Source organism: Eimeria necatrix, genomic scaffold, assembly GCF_000499385.1.
Source record: "Eimeria necatrix Houghton genomic scaffold, Enh_scaff857, whole genome shotgun sequence".
NCBI lineage: Eukaryota > Apicomplexa > Conoidasida > Eucoccidiorida > Eimeriidae > Eimeria > Eimeria necatrix.
This window is the reverse complement of record NW_013654663.1, coordinates 1-16220: the sequence shown is the minus strand read 5'-3', so window position 1 is coordinate 16220 and position 16220 is coordinate 1. Positions and strand designations below refer to the sequence as shown.

Genomic DNA, 16220 nt, shown 5'->3' with positions numbered 1-16220 from the left:
CCCTGTCTCCCTCTAGTCTTGCGACCCCTCGTAGGTCGCTGGCTAGCTATCCTCTCTAGAGCACTAACCAGCCCCATTGTAGTGTCTGTGCACTACAGTCCTGGAGATGATACCTAGCTAGCGTCCTACAAGGGGTCACAACACTGGAGGAGGACAGGACCCCCCCAATAGGATTAAAATAAGAAAAACTGTCTATTAGTTCTAATGAATACGTGAAATGTGCGGAAATTGTGTGGAGACTGGGGCTGCCGATAGCGCCGGCGCCAGTGCGGGCCTCCTCCCCATATGGCCTAGGAGGCGAGCTCCCAGAGTGGGGCGAATCGAACAGACAGATTTGAATCACTTAAGAACGGTTGTATTTCGATGGAATAAAGCTATAGTGTCCGAGAAATGGGGCTATGCTAGGCGTACTTTGTAGGCTTGCTCGAGTGGCAGGAAGCAGCGTAGTCGCAGCAGTAGGCGCCGCGCACTACAACAGCTGCGACTACGCTGCTACCTGCCCCTCGAGCAGGGCCTACAAACGGCACCTAGCGTAGGCCCATTTCCTGGAAACTGTAGCTTATTTCTATCGAAATACAATAATTCTTAACTTTTTCAAAATCTCTCTGTTCGATTCGCCCCACTCTGGGTGCTCGCCTCCTAGGCCCTATGGGGAGGAGGCCTGCACTGGTGCCGACGCTATCGCCAGCCCCAGTCCCCACACATTCTTAAGCACTTCTAACGTTTGCATATTAATTCACGGACAATTTGCCTTACTCTTATCCTAGTAGGAGGGTCCTGCCCTCCTCCAGTGTTGCGACCCCTTGTAGGTCACTAGGTCGCTATCGTCTATAAGTCACCAGCAAGCCCCATTGTAGTGCCTGTGCACTACTTTTCTAGTCTATATATGTTAATTTGTTAACAAATTGCATGTGTATTTCACTAGTAAGAGGTTACAGCGCTCAATCCGCGTCTCAGCCTCTTAACTGCTTATAGGTCATCAGTTAGTTATCCTCTATCGGTCACCAGCAAGCCCCATTGTAGTGCCTGCGCCCTACAGCAAGCCCTATTGTAGAGCCTGCGGACTACACCTGCACCGGTGCCGGCGCTATCGGCAGCCCCAACCTCCAGGTATTTACAGACACGTCCAGTGTATACATGGTAATTTGCCGACAAACTGCCATGCTTCGATACTAGTACGAAGGTCCTGTCCTCGTTCTGCGTTATGACCTCTTGTAGGTTGCCAGCTAGCTATATTCTGTAGGTCACCAGCAAGCCTTACTGTAGTGCCTGTGCAATACACGTGGGCAGCTAAGCGGGCAGGCCACGCCTGTCCCACAGCAACTGCGGGCTGCTGACGTTTTAAAGTGGCCAGTCCGCGAATACAGACACTGTTGAAGCTCATGGCAATCCGAGAAGCGATATCGGAGTCAGATCCACAGATGAACGTGCATGGTGGCAAAATTTCAGGGGGACTTCTAGTGTAAGCCCTTCAAGCGCATGAGACACATAATTGTGTACTCTACGGATAATGGTAATGCATTTGTTTTCTAGGGCAAAGCTAAACTTCTACAAAAGGAGCTCAGGGACGTACAGCGGACGAATGGGCCATACGCTGCGTATGCAAACAGGTTAGTAAGGCTATCTGAAACGAAAGATGATGCTAGGGGTTCAGAATATCCATTTGGATGGCATTTCCGCGGTATTCCAGGGAGCGCAGGCTCCATGAAATAGTGGGCGCTTGAAATAGGTTGTAGACCATGTTTGTGAAAAGAGGAGTGAGCGGCTGACGGTGTGACTTGCATGATGTCGAAGCTTCGATGACACCAAGTTAGAGTCAGCCCCGCTTGTAGAAGATGTTGAAAGTATATTTTTTTGAGCGTTGGCGACGCCAGACGACCTCACTGGGGCACCGTTACACGCTAAGTGAGCATGTGGGCTCAACACCCCTTGCAGACTCGCTACAGTTCCGGTGTGCTGAAACGCGGATGAGCCTAGTCTGTTGCCGAGCCCTTGTGAAGAGAGTGAAAAACGAGGCACTCCTGCCGGGCCTACGGTCCCCGGATCCTTAAGGCGTCTTGACAATAAATAGGCCATTTGGTTCAGCTTAGCCTCAAGGAACACGATCATGGGGACTTTTGAGCGCCGCCGCGAAGTCAAACAGCCCAATTCGTGCTGTGAGATAGCAGCATAGCGGCGACCATCCAGTTGATTCCGCTGTAGTTGATTCAGAGCCAGCTGCTCGCTTGATGCACGCCGTAAACATAGCGGCGGGTATTAAGCGGTGCCACTTCTCCAGACCAGTGGCTAGCCCAATGCTTCCCTCGTCATAGACCAAAAACTCCTGCGTGGAGCTGAGACCGCTGTGAGAACTGGTCGGTCGTTGCTTTTGCTCGAGTTCCGCATCTAACAAATATCCGGGAGTGCCCGTAAACAATTCTAAAGAGCTCGGAAACTCGGGAATGCATAAGAGTCGTATTGTATTAAGCGTCGTTTTAGGTTTCGTACTGCGCGTGTGTGAGTTTTTCCCGATTGAATGGCACAATCATTCAAGCGAATTTAACGGAAAAGGGGGCAATGCCCACAATCTCCAGGCTCACGGACAAGCGGCAGTAGCTCACAGTACAAAGGAACTTGCGCATTTGTGCCCGGCCCCCTAACGTGGCTCTCTGTTCCAAGACAGCCAGAACCTTGTTTGCTGCTGGTTTTATATTTTCTTCAGCAATAGTATAGTCGAGAAAGGCAAGCTTTTTTCAGGTTGCGTAGCAGTAATGCTTGAGGAAACTCTGAGAATACTTCGAAGAAAGTCGCGCGTTTAGTTAGTTTAAACTTGTTTGAAACCATACTGCCAAGGTACGAGGCTGGAGCTGGCTCTAGTTGCGGTTGGAGAAATTTGCTGTGGTTGGTCCGTACAATGCTGGAGCGCGCTTGAGGCAAAAAAGCTTTGCATTTGATTTAAAGGGCCTCACGAATGAGAGGAACGACGTCTTTTATCATTCATCTTTCACCGTGCAAATCAGGTGGAACGATGCTTCTAAATCGAAGGTGGTAAAGTACCTTGCGCTGACCACCAACCTGTTTAGACCCAGAAGAGAGCAATCGAATTTGTGAGGGCATCCAACGTTTCTTAGTAAACCTCCATGCCTACTCTTTTGACGTCTGAACCGTCTTTATGGTTCTTAAGCATGACTGCGGGAGCTAAAGTGGGGCAGAAAGGGCTTAACGGCACACTTGCACTCGATGCAAAGTAAGTCTTTTTCACACTTTTCTGTCATGTCCACTCAAGACATGAGGGTGAGAGTTAGGGCTTCTGCCATCTCTTCTCGCGTTCATATTTCTTCCATTCTGCGTTTCGCAACTGTCAAAACCTACGTCGCTACGGAGTTTTGCATGGTAAGAGTGGGCAGCTTATTTCCTTTTCGTAGTTACAGCTGGTTCAACTTGGACTGCAAACTGTGAGGCATACTCTTTGTGATCGCCACTCCACTTATTTTCTGGCAGCCATTGTAGCATCTGAGTTCGACATTAGATGCACATCCATCTGTAGAGCCGCTGCTTTGCCAAGTCCCACTCACTCACGTCTATTGCGTTCTTGCGATACATTCAGCGTACTACGGGAAGGCCCGTTGCCTAAATCATATACGAATATCCGTGAAATACAGCCCAAAAGTCTAGAAGGGTTTACATCCTGCTCCCGTCATCGGTATCCCGGTGTCGTTCGTTCGCCGAAAACGCCTGTTTTGAATGCGTTTGTTCCGACATTCCCAGCAACAGCTTCATCTCAGTGATTAGTTATTAAACGAAATATCGTTGTTCAGCAGAACTCCCACATACCCCCAGCGCAACACTGGCTTCACCCCCTGAGCAGCCTCTTTAACTTCTTTGCATGGAATTTGCTCTACTTGACTTGGCTGCTGGGTTTTCTCCGGTAAGAGTCGAAATTCCGCAGGCTGTTCCTATGGAGTAGGAAGATGGACACGCAACGTCGCGGGCAAGCATTCGTCCGAATGCCCAGTGTGAGTTTGATTTAGGCGGGACACGTAAGTGCTTTGAGACCACTGCAAGAATCCGAATCTAGCTCCCTTTTGTAGTGTTTCAGGCGTACCTTGTCTAATGCGTTGTTATCAGTAACCAGAGACCCTAGACGAATCCCTGAACACTGACAAGGCAGTAGCCTAAGTGAAGGCACACGCAAGAAGGCTCGGGGTTTTAAAAGACACTAAAACGGAGCTAGTCTCCGGTCGTAATTCCTAGTACCTCTTTATGCTCGGAGTATCCGCCCGATTTTGAGGTACTGGAAGCCTCAAACTTCGGCCCTGCAGCAGAGCGGACGAGGTCTAATCACCCTAGAGCACTTTTACTTGGGTCTTGCACTAATTCGTGTCTTGGCTGTGCAATATTTGATCTATCTCACGTCCTGAGCTCACTGTTGTGCTCTATTATAATCAGCGGCGGCCCACTTGGCCTCACCATATCTTTCCTGTTACTGCCCAAGCTGATAGCTTGACCTAAGCGCAGGCACAACATGCATTCCACAAACTACGTTAGCCAGTGAATTGATCCATATGGGAGGATATGTAGGTAGAAGTATATGTAAACTTAGGCGAAAAGAAGTACTGAAATTGTTGCAGTGCCAATCGCAGGTTACAACACAACTAAATAGCCGGCGGAAGCATACGAATCGGCTGGAGCCCCTGCCTGCGCAACTGTGTGAGCGCGTGAGAGACAGACGTATGCCGCATCCTTTCTTTGTTATAGCATCTCACCTCAGCGCTTTTACTCAAATAGCTACAGAACTTCGTCCAAAGCATAGTAATGTGCGCCCAGCCTACCCTAAATAGGAATCCCAACTGCTTACACAGGTGCACGCACGCCTAAAAACAAAATCACCAAATAGCCTCTTTAGGTATAATTATAGCTTAGTTGCTCCTCTAAGGACGCGACCTCGGCTTTTCGGTGTGCGGTTCGCCACTGTCTCCACTGGTGACACTGCCAGCCCCAAGCTGACGTTAACTGCGAAGCACCCTAGGCCTAGTATGCCACAGGGGCCTGGGTTCTCTACCAAATATATTAGGCTTTAGGGTGCTTGATCTGTATTATGAAATACTGCAACCTTTGAAGATTGTTTTTGCGTAAAATTTTGCTGCCGTGCACTACATACAACCCTACAACACGAACTATATACCACAGCTATTGTTGCGCAGCAGCGCAGGCCAATTGATAATTTTTGGTAGAGCTCCACCACTAAAGCTCTGGTTAGAATTTGCTTTAGTTACTCATATGCAGCGATGGGTGCGATGAAACACTGCACAGGCCATACCGTGTCAGCGCCCTGGCCACAATGACGCTCAAGATTCCAAAACACTTAATTGATGGGCCAGCTTTAGTATTTCAGAGCTGGTCAAAAACTACTTTGATTGTGAAACTCCATTATTCACTGCTTCTTCTACATGAGCTAATATATATGCTTACTCACAGCGAGCATTCCGCTCCTTCATGCGCCCGACACAGAAAACCTAGCGGAAGACAGCTTTGCACTGTGCCGCTCAGCGAGCATTTCGTTTCAGCCAATATTTCCTTACTGGTTACTCTCTTATAAAGAATTCACTTTTTACGCGACCTCACAAAATTTCGGTACTCACGTGCCTCGCACCCTTCATCCGTCGATCTTTCGGGGCCCACAACGACTATTGACTCATTGCAATGGCGATGACAACCCCCCAGTGCGCCCAATTCTTATACGGGATAAGATTCATGTGTGTCCTGCTTAAATAGGTTTTGAGTTGCCAAATCCTCACATTATAAGGGGTATTTCCGAGAATTTGCTTTGAGGGCTCCGTTGAGTTTGGCGCCTAGAGGAGATTTGCGTAGCTCCTTTGCTTCTGCTCAATCAATAGACATCCGCTACTGTCTGTTTTTTCCCGAATTCTTTTTTATATGCAGAAAGGGTTTTTATTTTCTTGCAGAAGCAGATTTCAAAATCGTCCGCGTCTTGGGGGTGACCGGCAAGAGGTGACTGGGTCGAACGACGCTGCCCCTTGTCTTCCTTCGCTGCAAGGCCGTAACCTTTTCTAAAACCACCTACGTATTAAATATATTTTGTTTTTTTAGACACCTTTTGCAAGACAAGCGCGCTTTTGCCGGCTTCCATCTTGCTTGCGTTGACACACCAACGCACACACCAGCGGAAAACAAAGGTTTGGGGACAGTTTATCGATCGAATCTGTTTGTCCCGCAGCAATATCGTTAGAATAGTATTAACTTTTTCAGGCGGCATAATACTCAGCAAGCGCCGCCATTTTAATGAAATTTCGTCGGGTCTGGTGATTGCTAGCGGCGCTGCCGAAACGCTGAGGATGGATACTCAACACGAAGCTGCAGCTAAGCAGGTGGACAAAAATAGTTCCTCGGGTGCTAACAGGAACATTTCTGAAGTCCCCAGTAAAGCGGATCCTTCAGGAAAAAGCACCTTGTCGGCGCTTCTTCGTGCAAAGGTCGACCGTGAGAGTGAACAACTACGCGATTCCGCCTATTGGACGGATGGACAGCGCGGTCCTACGCGACATAGCGCATTATGGAATGCAATGGCTGCAACTGTATCACTGGTAATAATTGTTTTCCTCGTGCAGCAGTGCTTTTCCAGTCTTCAGGTTGGCCCGCTCAACGCGGCCGGAAGACAGCTAGCAGGCGGTGTTGGAGGACTCACACTTCACCCCGGCGCCGATATGTGTCGAATTCAGGTAAAAGTTGCAAGCCTTAGTTAGCTCACCAATTTCGACTGATAGCACTCACAGGCACCTTTTTTAATGAGGCACTAAGTTTTCGGTGTAGCCTTTGGGCGGGCCATTTGTCCCAGGGCGTTCCCTGCCGAGCGTAAATGATTCTGCATTTAGCACTCAAGGTCTCTCAGCACTCTAAGCTTTCGCTTTCTGTCTGCCTCTTCAAGTCACCGAATTGCAGGGCTGTTCGTTCGCGTGTCTATTCGAGCGGTGTCTCCCAAACTCGTTGTTTGCACTGCGCATGGTGTAACATGGTTCTTCAGGGTATAGACGCCGCAGACGAAGTGATTAGCGTAGCAAAAGATTGGCTCCTTAACTTTCACAGTAAGTATATCAGTTCACATAATCTATGAACTAATTGGCAGGCCTAACTTGGCACACTTGGCACAAGACGTGGAGAAGTACCTAAACTCCAGAGGGCTGCAGTACGGGGATCGAGAAAGTTCACGCATTTTTTTGGATGTCTCATATTTTGTAACAATTGCGTTTCCTCCAGTTACGCCCGCGGTGCTGAAGGCTAGTGATTTCATAGTGCATCTTCACGTCCAAGGGTCGCACACCCGGCATCATGGGCATGTAGGTTGGACAGATGCGCTGGAACGTGAAATTATTGTTAAAATGTATTTTTTTGTAGTAAGAGGTGCTTAATGCTTGTGCCGTCTGCTGATATCTGCTCAGGAGTGGCCCTCGCAACAGACTCGCGATGTCTGTCCACTTTTGGCAACAAAACTACTAAAGGAGACGCTCCGAAGCCGTGTTGGAGAGTTACCAGCACCTACTGTACACCTTGTGCCGTTGCAGTCATGTCGTTAATATTGCTTTCAGCCGCAAATGTTTTTTTTTCTTCAGGTCCTCTGCGAGGTCATTGAATCACTGCGTCCTGAATTGGTGAAGGAACTTCCACTGCTTGGGCCTGGCAAAACTTTTGGTGGGTTGTTCGCTCCTGTTTGTGACCTGCGGATAGAACGCGTGGCCGCAAGGCAATGCATGGCATATTCATGGTTTCGTGGGTTTTTGTTACACGACTACACAAATCCTTGTGGCTGAAATTTGGTCTCAACACAAGTTTTGACTTCAGCGAGGCATCAAATTTTACCGCGTTTGAAATGTGCAGGAAGAGTGTCACGGTGTCTTCCGCCTCGTGTGCCAGAAAGAACTACGATTTGGGTTGGCATTCACAGAGCGAAAGTGCTTGAGGTGTGCTTCAAGCCGCAAGAAATCTGCGCTCCAAAGTTTGAATGCTAGCGAAAGGCGTCAGTCTAGGTGTGGATTTTGTTTGCAAGTGGCCTAATTTTGCGGTGCTCACATAACTTTGCTGCGTTGGGAGAACCTTTACCTGCCTTCTGATTGTCATTTGCCTTCAGCGCCTACTCGATCCCCCGGCTGTGAGGCATTGGGTCACTAATTTTTTAACAAAATCTGCTGGTAAGTGGCTACGCCAGCGAAAAGAGTGGTGCACAATGGAGTTCGAGGCGAATGCTAGATACTCGAGTTCTGCTGGTCGACCTTTCTTCCTGAACATCGAGTGACTTGCTCTCGATGGATGCAACCGGAAAGCCCGCTGAGCTGCGCATGCGATAAAAGTTGAGTGCGTTTCATTGTGACATGACTTACGGCGTCGCAGAAACAACTGCAAAGGCAGTGATGATGAAGCGATTTTTCTTCAAGCTAAAATACCACGAAGAAGTACGCAAATCAAAACCCTGTAGAGCTGCGTTCATGAACTGCTTTGGGCGACGAAAAATGGCTGGCGGACGCGGGACTGGGACTTCTGTGTGGGCTTCGTAGATGCCATAATCGTAATTCATGTTGCGTTGCATAGTACTTCTTGAGGGTCGTAGGACCTATCCGCCCCGACTTTATTTTCGATGACACACGCTTTTATTGCGACAATACAGCATCCACTCGTGGTTTCTGGCCTTCCTGCAGGGACAGCATTCAGCTCCATGCCCACAATTGCGCCAGGTGAGTTCCAGACGCAGTGTATCTGCCATAATTAGTTTTTAACTTTATCTCGACGCGGCGTTCATCTTCGGTGCCGGCACAAGCAAAGCGAAGCAAGACAATGCTGCACTCTGTCATTTACACGCTTTCATGGTAAAGCTCAACGAGCTTGCACATTCGAAGGATTCATACATCTGCGTTGACCAGGTGCTTGCTGAAGAAGTAAATCTTAAGCGATATGCTATCCAAACTGCGCTGCTAAAAGCTGCTGCTGCCAAAGACAGAGCAGGTTAGGCTTGTGCTTGTGCTTCCCTTCCATGTGTGCTGGGTTACTTTCTGTTTTGATTGTGCTTAAGCGCATTGGTAGCATCTGCATTTTGCGTTAATGGATGCAGACATTTGGGTACAAAGCAGCTGGGGAGGGAAGCGTGCTGCCCTGCATTTGGAGATGAAAATCAGGTGGAAAGTCGTACGTTCTCCCAGCTCCTGGGCTTGTTGTACTTCTGCAGCCTGCTAAAAAAAGCGAAGTTTTTCTTAACTGCTTTGCCGTCTACTTGCCGTAGGAGCCTTCCAGGAAGTTGTGTCTCGACTAACGGCGTGACATCTTGTATGACGCAGGCTCACGTGTTTACTTCCCGTCCAGCGTTAAGCCCTTCCGACGATTCAGCAGGGCCTTCAGCTACTGGTGAGAAAACAGTTGAAGCTGTAGAGGGCTTCTGGTCGCCATCAGCAGCGGCCTTAGCTGAAAGAAATGTTTGGAGATGGCCGCTATTGCACAGTACACCTGCGCCTGTGCGTGCAAACCGTTGTGTAGCTTTGGAGAACGTAAACTGAGCTAGACGGCGTTTCTTCTTGATTTACGCTTAACGTATCACCAAGTGCGGGAGATGCTCTGGAATCAGGCATTGCTCGTTCTGCAGGCAAATCTTGCAGATTTCTCGAATAGTAGATCCTGCCGCATGTTGGCGTGCCAGATCGTTGCATGTGTGCGTTCACCTTATTGAGATGTTTTAATCGGTGCGCCCGCAAGCCTCAAGATGACAGAGTCTTGTATCTATCGGCGCTGCGCAGTGACAAGCGTTAGAGCAGGTGGCGGAAATGGTACTGCCCCTAGCCGTCTTTGTTCTTGTAATTGCAGCCTTGAAAACTTAATTGCGGGGTAGTGGATCCGGCTCATGCATTTTCAAGCCCGCTTTGCGCTTCATTTCACTTTTCTCGTCAAGCTCTCTGTTGTTTTGTCAAGTCGACGCCCATTTGTTTCCCATGTCCTGAACAGAACGCCGTTTTCTGAAACGAATGCCCGCTTTTGTGTCGAATCTTGATGGTATTTAATACTCGCGTGAAAACCACATGATAGAAAAGAGAGACACGCATATTACTTGAATGCAGTCATGCTGGTTGCGGCGAAGTGGGATGGACTACTTCGACTGAAATGTGCCGTTGACTGTCATAGCATGAATCCGTTCAAAATGGTGTCAGCTTTCTGAGATAGTTTGTTCGCTTCATGTTATTGTCCGTCGTCTGCAGCATCATGATCTGGAAAAGTAGTTCTTTCAAGTGCACTGGATACCGCAAAATATAGCCTATCGTTTTTGCAACCAATCTGCTGAAAAGCAAGTTGCACCACCATAATCAGAAGCCAGATCCCTTTGCCATTATAGTGAACATGCTATCTGATACAACCTATGAAGTTTTGTGGTGAATTCTTCACAGAGGCATGCCAGAGCGGCACAGGTGCGAGCTTTTCTCGAGGCTTTAGCAGAAGCCTTCCAAAGGCGCTCTTTCTCCTTGTACCTTTGAGTTGTTGAGCACGCTCTGTTTCTTTTTTCTTGCTGCGCTTGTGTTTGATTGCGGCGCCTTCTTTTCAGGGCAAGCAAGACAGAGAAAACCTTTCCTAAGATGTAAGTATTTTGCGATACTGTTGTTTGTAAGCACAATCCACGCATTGTCGCCTAGTGAAAGCCTTCCCATGCCACTATTCTTTTTTTGTGAGAAGCCAAATACGCTAGTGCTTGTCCCGCGTGCTGCGTTCACGGGCTTCCCTGTTTGTCTCTGTCCCTCCTCGCAGCTGTCACCTCACCAAGCCTGGGAGTACCATGTAGGCGTTACACTTTAGCTGGATCTCTCTACTCTTAGCTCTAAGCCAACCTCTACACATGAACCATAGGCTATCCTTGCTTTTTTTTGATCCACTGGTTGTCGAATCCATGTCTGTATTTCTCCCTTTTCATCAAATTTCCTGAATGTTTCATTTTAACTGCTGCACGTGTATCTCTGATTGCAGCACCCTCCAGTGACTCGACGCCGAAGCAAGGACAAGAATGTGAGCTACCTGCCGCACTTACTTAACTGTGCTTACTTTACTCTGCCGTGTACTAGCGAGCTGCTTATTCTTGTGAATTTGCATCGGTGTATCTCAACATGAAGCGTATCGTGTCCCATTCTTTCTCCACACTATTTTCTACGCGTTTTATTCCATGGTGTCCTCACCTTGTGTACTTGGAATCCTCGTCTAAATTGCTTAGCATACCACTAAACTTGGACTGCTTTCCAAAGCATCCCCTTGGGCTTGCTTTTGTGCTTTGTTCAATAGAGCCGTGTTCTGGCGAGTCGCCGTACGAGCTTGCTTGATCCGTGTGCGTGTTTGTGTGACCTGGCAGCTTCAGGCCTAGCACAAGCTCCTATGGACGAGCGTGCGTGCAGGACTACAGTCATGAGCCTTTACACCTGCCTTTACTTGAAACCTAATCGGGTGCCGCTTTTCGCTTGGCACGCTAGGCCACCAACAGTAGCTTCTTCCACGTAGTATATGAAGCTCTAGGCAATATCCACATGAAAGCACAGCTCTGCTGCCTGAGCTCTTTAAATCAACTTGCAAGTGATCTACGCGTCTATGCTCGTGCCTGCTCATGCCTGTGCTGCTCGCTTTTTTGTGGCGAAGCGTAAAGGGCGCTGTGTGGACAGCTGGGCAAGTTGCTTGTGCCTTGTTCTTGATTTTAGCCATTTTTGCCGAAGCATGAATTGACGGCCGAAACACACTGCTCCTGAGTATTTTTTTAAGGAAAAAAAAGGAGTGATGCGTGTACACGCACGGGCGATATCTACGCATGAAACGACTGCCAAAGGCGGATGCTTCCAGGAATTGAGCAAATCCAACACTCTCTACTAGCCGTCGTGGCTGCTTGTGCCGATTAGTATTTTCAAGACGAAGCGCTGCCCTTCATTCTATTCTGTGCAGCTTGTGCGCCTTTTGTCTGCAGCTTCGCCAGCGCCGCACGGAACACGTCCGAGTATGCCTCTTAAAGCACATGCGTCTACTAGCTCACTTGTGTAGCTATAATACCTACGCTGGGCTCCATTGCGCAGCTGATATTGAGGCTGTCTCTACGCAATTGAATACAGTTTTCTGAATAAAAGTTTTCCTTGCCACTAAGATTTCTTTCATGGCGCCACAGCTTATAATCGTTGTCCGTTTGTTGTCTTTCTGACTTTTTTGTAGGTCATCATCCCACGCCCCAAACGCCTCCCCCAAGTGCGCTTAAACCATAGATTTGCCCACAAGTTTTCAGCTCGCTACAGGAACAATGAAGTTGCGCCTACTCCAACTAGTAACTGGATTGGCTAATATATTTTGCAGGCAGCTGGTGTCAACTGAAATGCGATGTCGAAATAACCTAGCTGTTTCAGCGAGTGTTAGTTTTCAGCGAAACGCAAAGGGCTCTACCAAAGCGGGATAAGCTTGGCCCCTACGGGCATCCAGAGGCAAAATGGGTAGCAGCGCTGCCACAAGCGATTACTATTGCACTCTTAGCTCAATGGAAACGCTACTCGCCCCTCTTACCCTGCACTCTTGCAGCCTTTTGTTTGCACTCGTGTTTCTGCAGGGCGTCCCAGGCACAGAGGTCTTAAAAAAGGTGAGTTTCGTACTGTAATCGTGTTTTATTGGTTTGCTAGCGGCGAGATTTTTCACTTGCGGATGAGTCGCCCACGCTAGACTTCTCATCAAAGTGTCCACCAAATTAATGATATCTTTTACTTCTAATTTCTTCACCAAGTTCAGCATCTCGGCTTTGGGCTTACAAATTCCAGCGCACTACTGTAGGAGCAGCTCTAGCTATCGATACCGCGCTCAATCGTTGTATGCTCCTGACTGGCTGTGTTGGCAGATATCCCCCTTTTGTCGTGTGCTTCCTTGCTTGTGTGTGCCCCTTGGCAGCTCGCAGCTCTATAACGCTCTTTTCCCCATCAAGTGCGTGTAATACCAAAGGCGAAACTTCCTTCTTGTAGTCCGGTTTCCAAGCTAAGCCAATTCTTTTTTTTTAAATCCGAAGGCTTAGCCAGCCACGATTAGCCATCCCAGAATTCTCTTCCTAGCCCGCAAACTCTTAGCTTCAGGTCACAACTGTATGGTGCATGCTTCTCACATGCAAAATCTGCACATGCAACTGTGCTTGGTTCCACTTGAAGTGCGGGGTTGAAATGGCCAACTAATTGTCTGAAACGCGCGTGCATATTTTTTGCGGTTGTCGCAAGCACTTCTGCTATGGAAATATGGAGCAACGGTAGCAGCCGCAATATTTTCTGCACAGTGATTTCTTTCCCATATTCCTGGCACGAGGGAACGTCTTGTGCCCAACTTCTAGCTGCGGTATCCGAGCTAAAGGATATCACCAGCAAAAGTGTTTCAGGGACGCGTGATGGCGGATTGTTTTCAAGAGACTCCATCACATTGATCTGCGGAAAAAAGTGCAGCTACTACCTAAGAAAATTGTGCAACTCTGCAGTACAACAAGTTTTGTCGTGATTTTGTGGCGTGTAGCTCTTGTCTGTGTCTTCGTTGCAACTTCAGGGGGTAGACCAGGAACGTCAAACTCTTCAACAGGTATGTTATCAGTGGATATGTATCTGTCTACACCGTGCTTGACGTTCAATGCGTATTTTTCACAGTGAATGCCTTTACGGCTTCTGGAGGACAGGGCAGTCGTGTTCTTGCTTGGCAACTAGGGATCCATCTTAGGTTGCTGAACTGCCATGTAAAAACATAAATAAAATCAAGGTTTGTGATCTCTCTGTACTTCATCTCGCGAAGGAAACACGGACCTGTGCATGTGTGGCAAGTAACGCGCAAGCACTAAAACGGCTGGCCGTGCGCCTATTGGGTGAGTTCTAAGCAGGGTGTGTGGTTGTGCTTGCAGCGTCTGATGAACTGTTGAGCCTCACTGTCTCGGATCCATCAGGCACGTCTGTGACCACATCTGCGCTCACCGCCTTGCAACACGGTTCCCATCGCAAGCCATTACTGCTTTGTTAGCTAGGTTTCGCGTACATCAGTCGCTTTGCTCATCGACTTATCTACCTATTTGTTGTTAATGTGCTAACTTTGTACTAAAGCAACATTTTTTCCCATGGAAATCTGTAAATTCGTGTTCATCGTGGAGCGTCTAGGCGTCTCAGTCGATGCCAGGCGTTTTGCAGGCAAAGGCAATTTAGTTTTTGAGTTAAGTGCCGTGCCGAGCTGCTCAGCAATTCAGCTACTTTGAGTGTTAGATCTTCTTACATTTGTCTGCCTGTGTCATTGCTGAAAAGAGCAGCAGGCGTATGCAGATTCTAAGGGTGGCCGCAGAGCTGATAGCTGGTCTGTGCACATGCTTTTGCTTTCACGCAGAGTCTGCATCCCTACCCGGCACAGCGCCATCAAGAGGTATGTTAGACACTACGCAGCTTTCTCCCGAACACCTGTGTTTCATTCTTCGGGCTAGTAGCAATTGCTAATTCTTGAGGGCATAAAGTTGGCTCTAGACGAATGCTCGCAATTGTCTACCCCAGTATGCTCTAGCACTTTTGCATTTAAGAGTTCCCACGGGAACGCGTATGGAATTCGCAAGCTATAACCTTCCACAAGTCGTGCGAGCGGAAGCTATTGCCTACCGTTGCACATGTAGCTCACTGAGCAAAATGCCTGTTCTTATGGTGTGCTTGTTTTTCCTTGCTCTTGTTTTCCCCCAGACCCCGATCCCGCGCCGCAAGGTAAGCTTTCAGCCACACCTTAATCCATGTCCATAACGGTGGCGGCACGCTTTTTGAGTGATGCCTTCTTTTTGTTGCGAGTACATGGCGCGGCTGTGTGCGATCTAGATATAGGACACAACTTATCATCACCATTCGAGACTTTGGTTTCCTCGGCAGCATGCATAATCGTGTCTGATGAGATAATCATAAGCGTTGGAGCAGTTCTTCGCATGTGGGAAGGGATGGTTGGTCGCTCTGTCTTTCTGCTTGGGTGCGTAGCTTTTCATAGCACACTGGTGCACCCGTTACACTGTGTGTACTCTGTTCTTGCAGCTGAGGAGAAATTGCCTTACACAGGTCAGTGCAATCCGAAATTGAAGTCTCTAGCATTTTCCGTGGAACTTCTACTCGTGCTTTGTGCCCTTTCTTAATTCCAGTGCAGCTTCTCCAGGGCAGAAGACAACGCTATTCCTAAGTTTTTCGTTTGACGCACAATGAGCGTTGCTAGTTTGAGTTATTAGCGGATCCACTTTGCCTTGACTACGTCGCAAATCTACGCAGCCATCTGTCTATTTATCTTTCCCAATGACGGGTATCTTGCAAGATGATGCAACCGATTCGTGGGAGTAAATTCGCGTATAATTGTGCGCCTGAAGTCCTTCGTCATCTGGCACCCACGAACTGATTTTCTTGCAAGTGCAGGCTACTTATCGTGCAGGTCCTGTGGCGTCAAGAATGTCAATACAGCAACTTTCAGAAGGTACTTAAGGATACAAAAAGCCCCCATAGGCCTTCTTTTCACGCACACTGAGGCAATAATCATAACCAGTTTGCCGAGCGACATGGGCAATATGCTACATAGCTATTTAATGCCTATACTGATGTGGTCGAACTCATGGGGACGCCCACGCTTTGACTCTGACCTGCATTTCTGGAACTCCAACCACCGAAATGTGCAAAGATTTTCAAGTTACTAAAATAAATGGTGCCTTCATATTCTGATCTGTCACGCTGCCGTTGTCCATGCAGAGCCCGAGTCACTCCCGGCACCTCATGATCCAGGTGCGTCTTTGCTGTGTTGTTACGTGCCCGTCGTATCTGGTCCCCTTCTGTCGGAACGTTCGCAGCGGGTCTTAGTGCTTCACGTGAAGACAACGGCAAAGCATACGTACTTTACTAGGGCGCAAAAGCACTTATGTAGCCGAAAACGCATCTCAGACCAGTATTCTGTGAGTGCATCGTATGCTTGCGCTTCTAGTGCTTTACAAGCGTAACAGTGTAGAGCCTTTCAGGCGCTAAAGGGAGTGTTGGCTTCATGTTCTGATCTCTCACGTTGTCGAGCGGCAACAGGTACGTCTCGGGCTCAGTGAGGGCCGTGGAGTACTAGGTCCACGCAGAAACGACACATGTTACGTGCCCGTCGTATCTGGTCCCTTTGACAGCCTTGCAAGCGTCGCCCAGAATCACGAAGTGCACTTCTGTTGCCGTTTCGTATGCATGAAATGATCC

The 16220-nt window shown here is 48.4% G+C and overlaps 1 protein-coding gene across 1 annotated transcript; it reads left to right on the top strand.

Moving 5' to 3' along the window:
• Positions 1-14755: 14755 nt before the first annotated feature.
• ENH_00079750 (hypothetical protein) lies at positions 14756-15142 on the top strand (the record flags this gene model as incomplete). The annotated part of the gene is made up of 1 exon (XM_013583235.1): positions 14756-15142. The coding sequence occupies one exon, from the start codon at positions 14756-14758 to the stop codon at positions 15140-15142; it is 387 nt and encodes a 128-aa protein (XP_013438689.1).
• Positions 15143-16220: the final 1078 nt, after the last annotated feature.